Below are 14,163 nucleotides of genomic sequence, written 5' to 3' on the forward strand. Positions count from 1 at the left end.
CCCCCCCATTGCCCTCTGGTCCGCCCCAAACCACTGTTCGGACTGCCAGACTACCGCGCTGAGCCGCTCACCCTTGCGCACCGTAAGCCGGCTACGCCGATGCCCGCCTACCGCGGATGAGTTGATTGCCCCCCAGTGCAGCTTCGGCATCTCCGCTGCGCCACGCAACTGGACCGCGCGCGCATTGCTCGCTGCTGGGCCATGACCAAATTGTTCTCGGCAACCTGACTCTCGCCCAACACGCGTAGGCCGCAGAGGGGCGGGGGCCAGGCGAGCCCTGCACGCTGGCCACTCGTTCTGTGCACCGAACATTGTAATGCTGCGAGTCTCCGCCACTCGCAAACTGCAGCGCTAACATTCGATGTGGTAGGAAAACACTTCAGCCAACGACTCACAGGCCTCTGGTAACCGAGGAGCTCCAACCGCCCTTTGTAAGGGGTGGAGTACATCGGGGCCGGGGCGTCGCTGCGCATGTGCACTGGGTAACAGCGCTGAGGGGCGGAGCGCGCGCGCTGACGCATTACGCGCGGGGCGTGGGCGGGGCGGGCCGTGGCGGAGGCGCTGCGGAGCCGTGGGTGCCGGGGCCCCGGACGCCATGTCGGGCCGCTCCGTGCGAGCCGAAACCCGCAGCCGCGCCAAAGATGACATCAAAAAAGTGATGGCCGCCATCGAGCGGGTCCGCAAATGGTGAGAGGCGGGGTCTGGGGGGGCAGGGCCTCGAAGCTTGTGGCCAATCACAGTGCCTCATCGGCCTCGGTGGCGGGACTCCGATGGAGATTAGCCAATCAAAGCGCCTCCAGAGCCAGCGGGCGGGACCAGCTGGGGGAACATCCAGTTACCTCTCCTTACGGTTTGAGAGGGGCGGGGAAACGAATAGGTCTCGATTGGCAGGGGCTACGCCCAATCACAACGCCCTCAGGCGTGCTCCTCTGAGGAGCTTCTAGACGGACACGCTCCGCGGTCAATCAGGCCCCGCGGGCCGAGGAGGCGGACTCTTCTGTTACCATGGCCACCGAGTTGCCTGCCCACACGGACCCAGCCTGTCCCGCGTACCGCAGGGTTATTGGCCGGGTGGGAGCGGCCCGGCGCGGAGGTCAGGCTCAGCCCTGCCGCTGACGTCGTGCCTGGCAAGTCCCTCCCCTCGCCGTGCCTCAGTTTCCCCGCTGGTGTAACGGTGCCCGGGGGCGGAGCTGCAGGTGCGTGGTGCGGGGATACCCCCGCCCGCCTCTGGGGCCTCCCCGCTTGCTGCGGTCGGGACCGGGCCCGTGGCTGCTCCAGGCCCCCCACAGGGCAGTTCCGGTTTGACCCCCTCCCTCCAGCTGGCGCCTGTCGCGTGGCTGGTGGATCTTGAAGGGCTAGTTCCCTCCGCTTCTGCTTAGCCAGAGCGCTGGGCGGCGGTCCCAGAACAGCGGTGCGGAATGGGAACAGTCTCTGCCTAGGAGGCTGGCAGAGGGGTGGGGTAGAGGTCCCCCGTCTCCTGTCCTTACAGCGGTTAAACTCTGGCGGAGGATAGCAGGGGTCATTACACAAGCTAGAGCTCCTGAGTAGGGACTAGAGCTGGGCAAATATCTGTTTTTTCAGTCCACTGGCAATTCCAAATCTTAGAAAGCAAACATTTTCTCCCAGTTTTGGGGTATTTTAAACAGTTTACAAAAAAAAAAACAAAAAGTATGTGGAAAGTATGTCACAGAATCTAGGTAGTCACCTCCCTTATACTTAACAGCCCAGTGATTAGGGCACTCAGCTGGGATGCAGGGGACGTGAGTTTAAGTCCTTGCTTCAAAGTAGGTGTTTTTCCCTTTGTGTCCCATATCCCTAACCGCCAGGCTCTGGGATGTTCTGAAGTGGGTGTCTGTCAGTCTCTTGTCGAAGCTGTTCCCCTGTGGCTGGAAGGTGGGAGTGCCACCAGGCTAGAGCGTTACCCTCCGCTATACTTGCTCTGCCACAATGACTATTAGAGTATTTTATAAAAAGTGAAACTGCTTCTGCAGGAGAGCCTTCCACCCCCTTCCCCAGTACCTAATGGCCCAAAGACAGTTCCCTTAGATGGTGGAGGCCCTAGTTCAAGTCCTTTTGCTTTGGAGCCTATGGTAAGGATTCAAACATAGGTCTCCCATATCTCAGGTAGCCCTGGGCTATTGGATGTCGTAAGAGGGGACATCACCTCCTTCGTTTTGGGAATGGTACCCAAGGCCCCTGTTTATCCTACCATCCCAAACTGCTTCCCGCCCTCTGCAAAGTGCTGAAAGTCCCATCCACACCTGCCAAAACCTCCAGCTTCCTCCACCTTGACAACTTTAGGAAGCAGTTATTCATTGTCAACACACAAATTTGCAGCATATTGAAAATAGAGGAATACACTGAATTTAATATCCAAATGAATAGCACAGGTTACTGCATTGTTATTTCAGTAGCACCCACAATGTGTTAAATGCTGTTCTAATGCAAAAGACCACCTCCTGCCCCAAAGAGCTTACGGTATTGATTGACAAAATTGTGAGTTCATCAGAGAGAGAAGTCATGGGTAACTTTCAGACAGATGGAGGCGGCTGCCCCTGGTCAAAGTTCCCCTGAGCCAAGAGCTCAGCAGGCTGACAGTTAAGGCACATCAGTTTCATAGCCAATGGTTTAATGTGGCCAGCATCACATTCAGGTGCCTTTGATTGCCCTAACCAACTGGCTCAGGCACACATTTTGCACTTGGGTGAACTGGAGGTAGCCTTTCAGTGTGAGATCAAGCAAAAATTAAACCTGTGGCTGCAGTAAAAGCCCATGGAAGTGGAACGCCAGGGTGGCCAAGTTTTCATGGTTTTTTTTACAATCCCAAGGACCCACAGACCACTGTAAATCAACTCCTGCTCTGAATGGATCCTCTGCAGAATGTCTAACTCTCCCATCCCCAGTCAACCACTACTTTCCTACCCTTGTTTTCACTGCAAACCAGCTCTGCAGGCAGAGTGCAGATTTTGACACTGCTGCACCTTGGCCCTGGTAATGAGAAGGTGAGAAGCACCAGTATAAAAACTGGGAAAGAGAGAGAGCCATGCTGAGCATCTGAGTGAGCAGAGACCCCCTCTCTTCTCCAGCCAAGTCAGTGGGCTAGGAAAGCCCTGCTCTGGAAATAATGGGGAAAAGGACCACTCTGGAGGGTCAAGGAGATAATGGTCCCACAACCCCTGATTCCAAAGTATTCCTAGTCCTCAGTGGTCCCCTAGCACCTTTTTTGCTGCTGTTGCTTTTCTGGAGAGTTTTGCGGTGAGATTGTGTCCATTTCACTCCGTTTCTCATCCTGCTTAGGTAAGTATATGCAGAAGTAGCAGCACAGGCATGATGCTGAGCTGACTTTAATGGCTGGGTCCTGAGTAACTGCCAGGGCTTCCTCGGTTGTGTGGTTGGGAGAGGTGGTTGGCTCTGTTGGTTGTAACCTGGCTCCTGCTTGGTGGTAGGGAGAAGAAGTGGGTGACGGTGGGAGACACATCCCTTCGGATATTCAAGTGGGTGCCTGTAGCAGACAGTAAGGAGGTAAGTGCTGGGTCTGCTGTAAGGAATGCTCTTAAGGATTGTATACGCTGGCTGGAGAGGAGGAGGCCACGCCTCACTGCTGAGGGGAACGGACTCTAGTTCTGCCCTTCAGAATGTCATCTCAGCTCCCACCAGGAAGGTCTGGTCTTGGGGATCTCCTCTGCATGGCTCAAACAAATCCGTGGGGCTCCCAAAAAAACAAACAAAGGGTGTAGTTTCCCCTGGCTGCCCCTCGCTAGTCAGAGAACAGTGAACAAATTGTTGCTTTTCTAAGGGGGTCTCTAGGACAGGAGTTTTGGGGCTGATGGGTCTTTGGCCAGTGTGCTCATTGGGAAATCCCCAGAGAGGATCTGGAAGGCAAAACCTTCCTTTTGCAATGGACTTCAGGCTCAGGGGTAGGCCCAGCAATCCACACAGCATCTGTGATGTGACATAGCCCCCCCATTCACTGCACTTGTGGCCTGGTCAGGCACAGTGTCCATAGGCGAATGCCCCTCTGGCTCTGTGCTGTTGCTGCTGCCTGGGGAGGACAGTGCTCCACAAGGGCCTGCTGCCTCTCTCCCCTCTGCTTGCTGAGTGTGACTCTGTTAATCTCATGTTCTTTCTCTCCAAGAAAGAGAAGTCCAAAACAAGTAGCAGCGCTGCCCGAGAACCCAATGGCTTCCCAGTGGACTCATCTGCCAACTCCTCCCTCCTCCTGGAGTTCCAGGGTGAGTCTGCCTACCCCCAGAATGCAGGCTGGCAGGAGGAGGGCACTGCTGCCATTCACACCAAGAGGACTTTGTAGATATTGAGGTGTCATTAGTATCTATGTCTTGCATATTCCCCCAGGAGCAATGCAGATTTCCACAAGGGATATTGTTCTGACACGTAAGAAGGGACATATTGCGTCAGACCAATGGTTCATCTAGCCTAATATCCTGTCTTCTGACAGTGTCCAATGCCTGGTGCCCCAGAGGAAATGAACAGAACAAGTAATTATTGAGTGATCCATCCTGTCATCCACTCCCAGCTTCTGGCAGTTGAAAGCTAGGAACACAGAGCATGGGCTTGAATACCTGCCTATCCTTCTCCGACTCCCTTCTCTCCAGTGTGTGCTGTGGGGAGAGGCTGTTAGTGCCCTGCAGCCAGCACACCTGTCCTACACCACTCCCTGCAGCAACTGGCACAGGGATCTCCTCCACTGTTATGAAGAAGCCCTTCTGGGTATGTCCCACGTTAGGACAGTGGCTCACAAACGTTTTACCAAAATGACCCACCAACTGCATTTTGTCTTTTTTAGCAATCCGCCCAGAGTCCAAATTCATGGGCGGATGTGTGTGCCCAAAATCATAGGTCAGCCTCCTCCTCCTCTGTCCTCACCCTGCCAAGAGGGCACCGACCCCCCACAGCTGCAGATGTGGCCAGACCAAACATGAGCAAGTGGTGCTGTGACCCCATGAGCCAGGTTGCAATACCCAGAGCATGGAGCTGTGCCCAGCCCCACAGGACACGAGCCATCACTGCAGGGTGAATGTGGGGCAGGCTTGCTCTCAACCCCTGCCCCTTCAGGGTCTCTCCTTGGAAAGGCTGCTGCAGGAATCCTAGAAGCAGGGAGGTAGTCCTGGGGCTTCCAGGTAGGCTTTGTTTTGTGTCTCACAGCAGGGGTTGCAGGCAGGAAGGGGGACTGTGCCCAGAGGCATCTGTCCTTCAGCTCATGTGGGTGGAGACCAGTGGAGGCAGCCGCAGTATTTTACCCCCAAGTCTGTGGTGGATTCAGGATGGATTTTAATATTAAGGCCAGTCTTGTTCCTTGGCCCATTCCATTCAGCCATAAGGGTTTTAGGAGCAATGGAGGTCTCAGCCGCAGGGATTAGGAGCACTCTGTGATGAAAGGATTCGGGGAGGAGATGTGCTTTGGCATTTCCCTACCGCTCCAGTTCTATCAAAGGCAATTCCAAGGTCTCCGGAGCTCATGAGCTGCTGAGAACTCTGGCCTCTCTGCGTCTCTGTAGGCAGAGTGGAAAGGCCTCAATATCCCATAGCCATGCACACTCTGGGGTTGACTGCCTGCCGAGGGGAGGTGTACAGGAGACTTGGCCAGCCTGAGGCCACCTGGACTGTATTCCCTGATGTGCTCTGTGACTACACCTGGTAGAGCAGGGGTCCTGGATGGGGATGGGAGTCTGGGGGTCCAGCCAGTCACTTCACGGTGATGTCAGACAGTGGAACAGGAACCAGTATAGCCTGGGAACTGCTACTGAACAGCTTTGTGTCCCATTGCCACGTCAGGTGCTCTTTGCTCAGCAAACACCCCAGGACCCCTCCTCTGGCTGCTCTCTCTTCCCATGCTTGGGCCTTTTCTTCTCTCGGTGGAGTGGTATCCTGGGGATTGACCATATAACTAACCTTGGAAATCCAGGGCAGCCTCGCATACACGGCTTGAGAGCCCCATAGGGAGAGGTGGGTGCAGAGCTCTTCTGCTGGCATGGGAATCCTCCCTGCTCCCTTGGGCTGTTCTCTGTGGGTGCTATCTTTCAGTGCTGCCCCCTGCTGGGCTTCTTGTGTTACTGCAGCTGCGAGCCAGGCATCCCCCTAACATGCTGATGGTTTTTCAGATGAGACCAGTAACCAGAGCTCCTTATCGGACGTTTACCAGCTCAAGGTCGACAGCAGCCCAAACTCGAGCCTCAGCCCCCAACAGAGCGAGTCAATGAGTCCTGCTCATACGGACGATTCGCAGCCACCTACACTGGGGCAGGAGATCCTGGAAGGTATGATGCGGCCAGCTGCACTGGGAGAGGAGATGGTGGCGGGGGCGGGCCCTAAGGAAGGTGCAGTTCAGCCAGCCATTCTGGGCCTGGTGAGCCCTGGGAGAAACACAGTGCAGCTGCCCATGATGGGCCGGGTGAGTTTCTGCTCCTTGCCCCGGGAGGGCATTTGCTGCCATGTTCCTGTGCAGGAAGCATGACTGGGTATGTTTGCAGCAGCACTGCTATGTTAATACTGCTGCGTGTCCAGCATGGTGCTGGCTTTTCCTAGGCCTCTCTGTGGTGCAAGGGCAGCAGAGACCTGAATGCCCTGTAGGCATGGTGCTCCCCACTGAGTCCTGGGAGTATGTTGTGCCTGCAGGCAAAGGGGCAGTAGCTGGCTGGCTCACTTGGTGAGGCCAGGCAGAGCTCTTGCTGCTAGCATCAGGCTCACGGGGCCAGCACATCCGTAATCCTCTCCCTTCTCTTCCAGAGCCCTGCTTGCCTTCCTCAGAAGTTGCAGATGAGCCTCCCACTCTCACGAAGGAGGAGCCTGTCCCTCTTGAGACTCAGGTAAGGGGAAGGGGAACCAGAGCCTTCCCTACATATGTACAGGCTCAAACTACACCCTTCATCCCTCTGGTGCATTGACTCTGAAACCTAACAATGGCACATGCTGTGTCAGCATTATGAACTGTTTCACTGCTGCCCATTTGAGCAGAAGCATCCAGCTAATATACTTTCCCCACAGTCTTGGGCTGCCCTCTGCCCAGCTTCTCCAACTGTTTCTGTGCGGTAGTTTTGAGCTGTGAGTGCCAAAATCGATAGTGCCTGGAAAACTGAAAATGTGGGGACAGCCTGAAAGAATCACAATTAATATCCCGGGTCACTGCCCTGAGCCTGCTGTTCTTATCAGGTGTAGTTCATTAAAGTGCTTCCCTGTGTCAGGTCATTGGAGCTGCCCCAACCACAGGCCTGGCCTTAGAAGTGCGAGCATTTGCCGTGGAGTGTCCTGGGCCTTGAATCCAGGCATGGCACTGCTGGGAGCAAGCCCGTGCTGTTGGTGCCACTTGTGGCCCAGGCAGGATGCTATGGGCCGCTGAGCCTCATGGTCGGAAAGTAGCCTCTGCCCTTCCCTTCAGTGCTGTTGGCTCCCTGTGAGCAGAGACCCCAGGGCCATGGCAGAGTTGTGTGCAGAGCTGGGAGCTGCATCCCGCATCGCCCGTGACCTCTGCTTTCCTGCTGTTCCAGGAAACTGAAGAGGAGGATTCTGGGGCGCCGCCTCTGAAGAGATTTTGTGCTGATCAGAACTCTGTGTGCCACACAGCCTCGGAGAGCTAGGGATGGGCCCCTCCTGCCAGCTCCCCCCACCCCACCCCGCTGCAGAGCCCTCTCCTCGGACAGGCCTCTCCTGTCAGTCCTGCCTGCAGAGCCAGCCTGCCTTGCCCAGTGATAGGACCCTCCCGCCAGCCCCCCGCAGAGCTGGTCTGCCCTCCCCAGGGACGGGCCCCTCCCACCAGCTCCCCGCAGAGCCGGTCTGCCCTCCCCGGGGATGGGCACCTCCCGCCAGCCCCCCGCAGAGCCGGTCTGCCCTCCCCGGGGATGGGTGCCTCCTTCCAGCCCCCCCTGCAGAGCCGGTCTGCCCTCCCTGGGGACGGGCCCCTCCCGCCAACTCCCTGCAGAGCCGGTCTGCCCTCCTCGTGGACGGGCCCCTCCCGCCAGCCCCCCGCAGAGCCAGTCTGCCCTCCCCGGGGACGGGCCCCTCCCTCCAGCCCCCCGCAGAGCTGGTCTGCCCTCCCCGGGGATGGGTGCTTCCTTCCAGCCCCCCCCGCAGAGCCGGCCTGCCCTCCCTGGGGACGGGCCCCTCCCACCAGCCCCCCGCAAAGCCGGCCTGCCCTCCCCGGGGACGGGCCCCTCCCGCCAGCTCCCCACAGAGCCGATCTGCCCTCCCCAGGGATGGGTGCCTCCTTTCAGCCCCCCGCATGGCTGGCCTGCCCTCCCCAGGGACAGGATCCTCCTGCCAACCCTGTCAGAGCCGGCCTGCCCTCCCCAGGAATGGGCCCCTCCCACCAGCCCCCGTCTTGCCACAGTGCCCGCCGACCCTCTCCAGGGACGGGTCCCTCCTGGCAGCCCCCCACAGAGCCAGCCTGCCCTGTCCAGGGTCAGGCTCTTTCCTCTAGTTCCCCGCAGAGCCCGCCTGCCCTCTCCAGGGATGGGCCCCTCCCACCAGCTCCCCGCAGAGCCGGCCTGCCCTCCCCAGGAATGGGCCACTCCCGGCAGTCCCCCGCAGAGGCAGACTGCCCTCCCCAGGGGCAACCCTTCCTTCCCTCCTGCCCTCTCCAGGGACGGGCCCCTCCCAGCAGCCCCCCACAGAGCCAGCCTGATCTCCCCAGGGATGGGCCCCTCCCACCAGCTCCCCGCAGAGCCCACCTGCCCTCCCAAGGGACAGGCCCCTCCACCCAGCCCCCTGTCCCACCACAGTGCCCATCTCCCCTCCCCAGGGATGGGCCCTTCCCGGCAGCCCCCCGCAGACAGTCTGCCCTCCCCATGAATGGGCTCCTCCCTCCAGCCCCCCGCAGAGCCGGTCTGCCTTCCCCAGGGACGGGCCCCTCCCGCCAGCCCCCCGCAGAGCCGGTCTGCCCTCCCGAGGGATGGGCTCCTCCCGCCAGCCCCTCACAGAGGATCTAGTCTGTCCTTCCCTCAGATAGGCCAGGGTACCTTGCACCATCAGTATGTGCAGACTTTTTCCCACTGATCTGTGCTGGTTCAGCAGGGGCAGAGCTGGTCATGCAGCCTGCTTATGTGAGGGGCTGAGTCCTCTGGGTCTCCTGCTCTGCCCAGCCCCCACCCACCAGCCCCTCTCCCCAGGGATGGGCTCCTCCCGCCAGCCCCCCTGCTGCAATTCCCGCTTCCCTTCCCTAGGGATGGGCCCCTCCCACCAGCTCCCCACAGAGCCCACCTGCCCTCCCCAGGGACGGGGTGCGCGAGAACTGCAGCCCAGCCGATTTTGTTCCCCTGCAGGACAATGGTGTCTAGGGCCCCATGCCCCCAGTTGCCAGGAATGGAAGAGCCGCTCCCACTCCACTAAGTAGTTTCTCTTCCCCCTTGTAACCATGTCCTGGAGCTTCCCCCAGTAAACGAGCCTCACTGATGGGCCGGGAGGGATTAGGTGAGCATTCAGGGCATGGGACCTCCCAGACCTGGAGCTCTGACATAGGCCTTCGCCCTGCGGGGCAGGAATCCCGAGCTGGGACACTGTGCAATAGCTGTTGGTTTAAGCCATTTGTGCTGCAGGAGACAGGAGCCCCCGCAGATGAGTGTGTCAGGGCACAGCCACTCCGCCAGGCATGTGCTATGGGGCCTCTGAACGTCTTGCCACTCCACCCCAGCCCCTGCAGGGTGGCAGCATTCAAGGGTGCAGGCTGTAGGCACAGAGCCCTTCGTATTGGATCCAGGGAGGTTGCCACCAGGTCCCTGGCTGGCTCTGCACCTGACATGGACCCGCGGTTCCTAATGTGAGCACCCATGGGAGAGGCTGAGGCAGCATAGGGTTTCTTCAGCTTGAGGGTGGGGAGGTCCTGCTGTGAGGCCCACTCCAAGTCTACCTCAGGGACAGGGAAGGACACAGCAGGGGCTCGGGTCTCTCGCAGAAAACCCAGGGGCCTTGGTTCTCACTCTCCCAGCACTGTCAGGGTGGCGTCATTTCCCAGTGCACCCTTACACTGCCAGCCCTTGGTGCCAGGTCTGCACACCCTGGCGCATTGCTCACCCGGCTCCCAGTCAGAGCTGCTTCCCAGGTTGTTTACCATGGAGCTCCTGTCCCTCCTCTCCAACGCCGTGGACCTGTTTCCTCTTCGTTGCGATCTGCATGTCAAATAGAGTCTGTGATTGAGCCTCTGTTGAAACCGAAGGCGCCAGCTGTGCGTGGAAGTGGAGAGATATTTTAGCACTGAATAGAATATTTTTAAAATTAAACTATTTGAAATACAGTGTGTGAATTTCTCTGCAGCAGCCTGGAGAGGGCCAGATCCCCACCATTCTCTCCATGGACCTCTGTGAGGGCAGAAGCAATAGGACACAGGGACAGCATCTTGCCTGGGAAGGGGTGTCAGGAGCTGCTGTGTTCACATCTTCAAGTGGATGCAGCTGCGTATTCCACTTAGTGTGTGTGCCCTGTGTGCTGGGGCAGAAGGATTTTCCCAGCAGTGCCCCTAGAGGGGCAGGACTCACGCTGTGTGGCCATAGCCCCTCCCCTGGCTGTATAAGGCGGTACTGCCTTGACCCCTCCATACAGTTTTTTCTTACCACCCATGGCTGGAGTTGCAGCACTCTGTGTGTTTTATCTCACGCTCTACTTAGTGACGTTTCAAGTTGTATGTATGCGGTTCATTAGGACCGTAGTACAGTGTGTGTTAAATTACTGTCAGCTGTAGGTTGTGTTTTCCTGGGATGCTCCTCATCAGCATTTAAACATCGTCCATGGAGCAAGGGGCATCCCCACTAACAGTCCCCACACACGGTGCTGCTTGTGTCCAAGCACAGCCCATATCAAGGTGCCCTTTTCCACTTGCACTTCGTTCGCTATGCAGACTCAGGTGGCGAGGGATCTTCGTCTGAAGCAGCACCTGCTCCAATAGACAGGAAGATTTACACCTCCTCTTTCTTGCAGATTGCTAACCAGCAGCCACTGCCGCCCAAGAACGACTTTGCTACCTGGACAGCTATGTCTAAATTTGCAGACCAGCTGCCTGAGGCCTTGAGGGAGGAATTTCAGGCATTGGTCTCCGAAGGCTGTTTGGGGGCTAAGGCTTCTTTGCAGTCCACACTGAACATTGCGATAATTCAGCCAGAGTGAAGGCATTTGCAGTGCCCATGAGGCGGTGTTCCTGGCTGCGGAATTCTGGCTTTGCTCCTGCTGTCCAGCAGGCCACTGAGGATTTGCCCTTCGATGGGCAAGAGCTGTTTCGGATAAGATGGATGAGACTCTCCACTCTTTCAAGGACTCTAGGCTGCCCTACGGCCCTTGGGGGTGTAAGCGCTCGTGGTGCAGAGACCATTACAGCATTCAACAGCAACAACGGCAGTATTGTCCACAGCTCATCTTTAGGCAGCTTTTTGCTCCCCCAAGGCAGGACTGCTCCAGAAAGGGCTTAGGCCCCACAGGAATAAGCAGTTGGGTTCAGGATTCAGCCAGTTCACATGCCATCCCCAGCACCTCCCAAGCACCCATTTTGACTCCTTGGTCCAGAGAAGTGTTCCAGCTATTGGTCTCCCTCCCCTCCCGCCCCCCCAACCTCCTCTCTGTGGATGGGCTGACTCGCTTTTACAATGCTTGGGGCTCGATCACTACTGACAGCTGGTCCTACGCACCATCTGATCGGGCAGTGCCACCCAGTTCCTCTCCATCTTCAGGGACCCCTCTCACAAGATACTGCTCCTTGAGCAGGTGCGCTCTCTGATGGCACTGGGAGCAGTTGAGGAGGCTCCGCCAGAGCACCAGGGTCAGGGTTTCTAGTGGTAGTTTCTGGGGCCCAAATCCAAGGGAGGAGTAAGGCCCATTCTTGACCTCTGCGGCCTCAACAAATATATCAGGTACACGAGGTTGCAAATGGTCTCTCTAGCACCTATCCTCCCCACATTGCATCAGACTGGTTTGCTGCCCTGGACTGTCAGGACACCTGCTTTCATACGGCCATTTTGCCGAGCCACAGAAAATTTCTTTGGTTTGTTGTGTTAGAGCATTTTCAGTCCCTCTTCTGCCCATTGAGTTTTTATCAAATGCATAGTCATCGTCACGGCATAGCTCCAGAAGAACGGGATCCACAGTTTCCCACAGCTGGATGACTGGTTGCTAAGGGGCAGATCCAGAGAAGAAATCCATTCTCATGTGGACACCACACTGCGCTTGCTTAACCATCTAGGTCTTATCCTGAAGTCCATCTTGGTTCCCGCTCAGAAAACAGAGTTCCTTGGAGCACTAATAGACTCTACATGTTCAGTAGTGTTTCTGCTGACTGTCTGTTTTCAGGTGATTTGCCACCTCTGTCTCACTGCAGCCTCAGCCTTCCTTGAGAGGTCGGATGTGCCTGAGGCATGCAGGTGGTCTGGTTTGCAAAGCTGTGTCTTCACCCCTTTCCAGTGTGGCTCAGGGCAATTTACTGGACTCTTCACTCCTTACACAGATTGGTGTGTCTCCCTCTCCTGGGCCTGGACTCCTTGCAATGATGGATGCTTCTCAGGAATGGTTATCAGGGCATTCCCTTTGTCCGGCCCTTGCCAACCAGGTCTGTTGTCACCGAAGCCCACCTGGTGGGCTAAGGGGCACAGGTGGGGTTGCTGGAAGTCCAATGTGTGTGGTTGGAGCAGGAGACCTCTCTGCATATCAATGTGCTAGAGCTTTGCAGCAATGCTTGTCATGCTTTTTGGGACCATATCAGGGGCTCAGTGGTTCACATACTTACCGACAATACCACCGCAATGTAGTATGTGAAATTGGGGTGGCAGGTTTGTATAATTTTTGATGGTGCCCCAAACAGGTCCAAGTCCGCTCCCCCCCCCCCACACACACACACCTGCTTAAGGCACTGGGAGAGAGTTTGGGTGTGGGCTCTGGGCTGGGGAAAGAGGTTGGGGTGCAGAAGGAGGTGCAGGGGGCAGGCTCTGGAAGGGAGTTTGGGTGCAGGCTCTGGGCTGGGGCAGGAGGTTGGGATGCAGAGGGCAGGCTCTGAGGGAGTTTGGGTGCAGGGGACAGGCTGGGGCAGGGGGTTGGAGTGCAGGAGGGAGTGTGGGGGGCAGGCTCTGGGAGGGAGTTAGGGTGTGGGCTCTGGGCTGGGGCACAGGGTTGGGGGACAGAGGGTGGGCTCTGAGAGGGAATTTGGGTGCAGGGTCTGGGCTGCGGAAGGGGGTTGAGGTGTGGGAGAGGGTGAGGGTGGAGTGGTTACCTTGGGCAGCTCCTGAAATTGACCTGCATCCCCCTCTGGCAGCAGCTTCTAGGTGAGGGGCTGGAGGGGTCTCCACGCGCTGCTGCCCGCAGGCTTCACTCACACAGCTCCCATTGGCCAGAGTTGGCAGAGTCGGCACTCGGGGCAGGGACACATGCAGAGAGACAGCCTTTCCTCCCCCCCTCCCCCTGGGGCTGCAGGGACGTGCCAGCTGCTTCCGAAAGCAAAGCAGGCAGGAAGCCACCTTAGCCCTGTTGTGCTGCCGGTGGTGGCGGCGGGGTCCCCTGGACCTTTTAAATTGCCTGGGGGTAGCTGAGGGGGATGCTCCAGGGGAGGTGCGTGGGGGCAGCAGGTGAGTAGAGGGAGAGACCCAGCTCTGAACTTTGGTGGAACCGGGCCCTTGTACTCTCATATTGGTGGAGCACGGGCACCACAGGCCCATAAAACTCACCACCCCTGTGTGAACTGGAAGAGGGAGAGGGTTTCCTGCCATGGGGCAATCAGGCTGTGGCAGTTCTGCATTGAGGAGAGCATCACTCCGATAGCTGACCACTTGCCCAGGTCACAGAATCAGCTCACAGACCGACTCAACAGGAATTTTTCTTTGAGTCACAGGTGGTTCCTGAAGACAAGTATCCTCCAGGCCATTTTTGTGGCTTGAGTTTCCTGATAATTGACTGTTTGCTACAAGGGACAACAAGAAGCGTCATCTGTTCTGCTCTTGAGAGGGTCACAGGCCAGGCTCCCTGTCTGATTCCTTCCATCTCAGCTGGCAATTGGCTCTCTTCTGTGCCCTTCCTCCAATCCCGATCATCCACAAGCTGAAGGCAGATGGGGGCACGCTCATTTTCATTGCCCTGGCATAGCCAAGGCAATGCTGGTTCTCCAACCTTCTCACGCTATTCAGCTTCCTCTCCATTCTGACCTACTCACTCAGAATCACAGCCACATATTGCATCCCATGCTCTGCT

The 14,163-nt window shown here is 57.5% G+C and overlaps 1 protein-coding gene across 1 annotated transcript; it reads left to right on the plus strand.

Annotated features, from left to right (window-relative positions):
- Positions 1-545: 545 nt before the first annotated feature.
- On the plus strand, positions 546-10,240 carry BCL7B (BAF chromatin remodeling complex subunit BCL7B). The gene is made up of 6 exons (XM_032769935.2): positions 546-687; positions 3,447-3,522; positions 4,136-4,232; positions 6,120-6,275; positions 6,745-6,824; positions 7,503-10,240. The coding sequence occupies exons 1-6, from the start codon at positions 596-598 to the stop codon at positions 7,590-7,592; spliced, it is 591 nt and encodes a 196-aa protein (XP_032625826.1). The 5' UTR covers positions 546-595; the 3' UTR covers positions 7,593-10,240.
- The last annotated feature ends 3,923 nt before the right edge of the window (positions 10,241-14,163 follow it).

This window comes from Chelonoidis abingdonii, chromosome 20 (assembly GCF_003597395.2).
Source record: "Chelonoidis abingdonii isolate Lonesome George chromosome 20, CheloAbing_2.0, whole genome shotgun sequence".
Classification (NCBI taxonomy): Eukaryota; Metazoa; Chordata; order Testudines; family Testudinidae; genus Chelonoidis; species Chelonoidis abingdonii.

Excerpts from the sequence above, each read along its gene's own strand:
- BCL7B (XM_032769935.2), top strand. The coding sequence starts at position 596 with ATGTCGGGCCGCTCCGTGCGAGCCGAAACCCGCAGCCGCGCCAAAGAT. Across the intron at positions 4,233-6,119 it reads CCTCCTCCTGGAGTTCCAGG|ATGAGACCAGTAACCAGAGC; the intron begins GTGAGTCTGCCT and ends ATGGTTTTTCAG. Across the intron at positions 6,825-7,502 it reads CTGTCCCTCTTGAGACTCAG|GAAACTGAAGAGGAGGATTC; the intron begins GTAAGGGGAAGG and ends CTGCTGTTCCAG.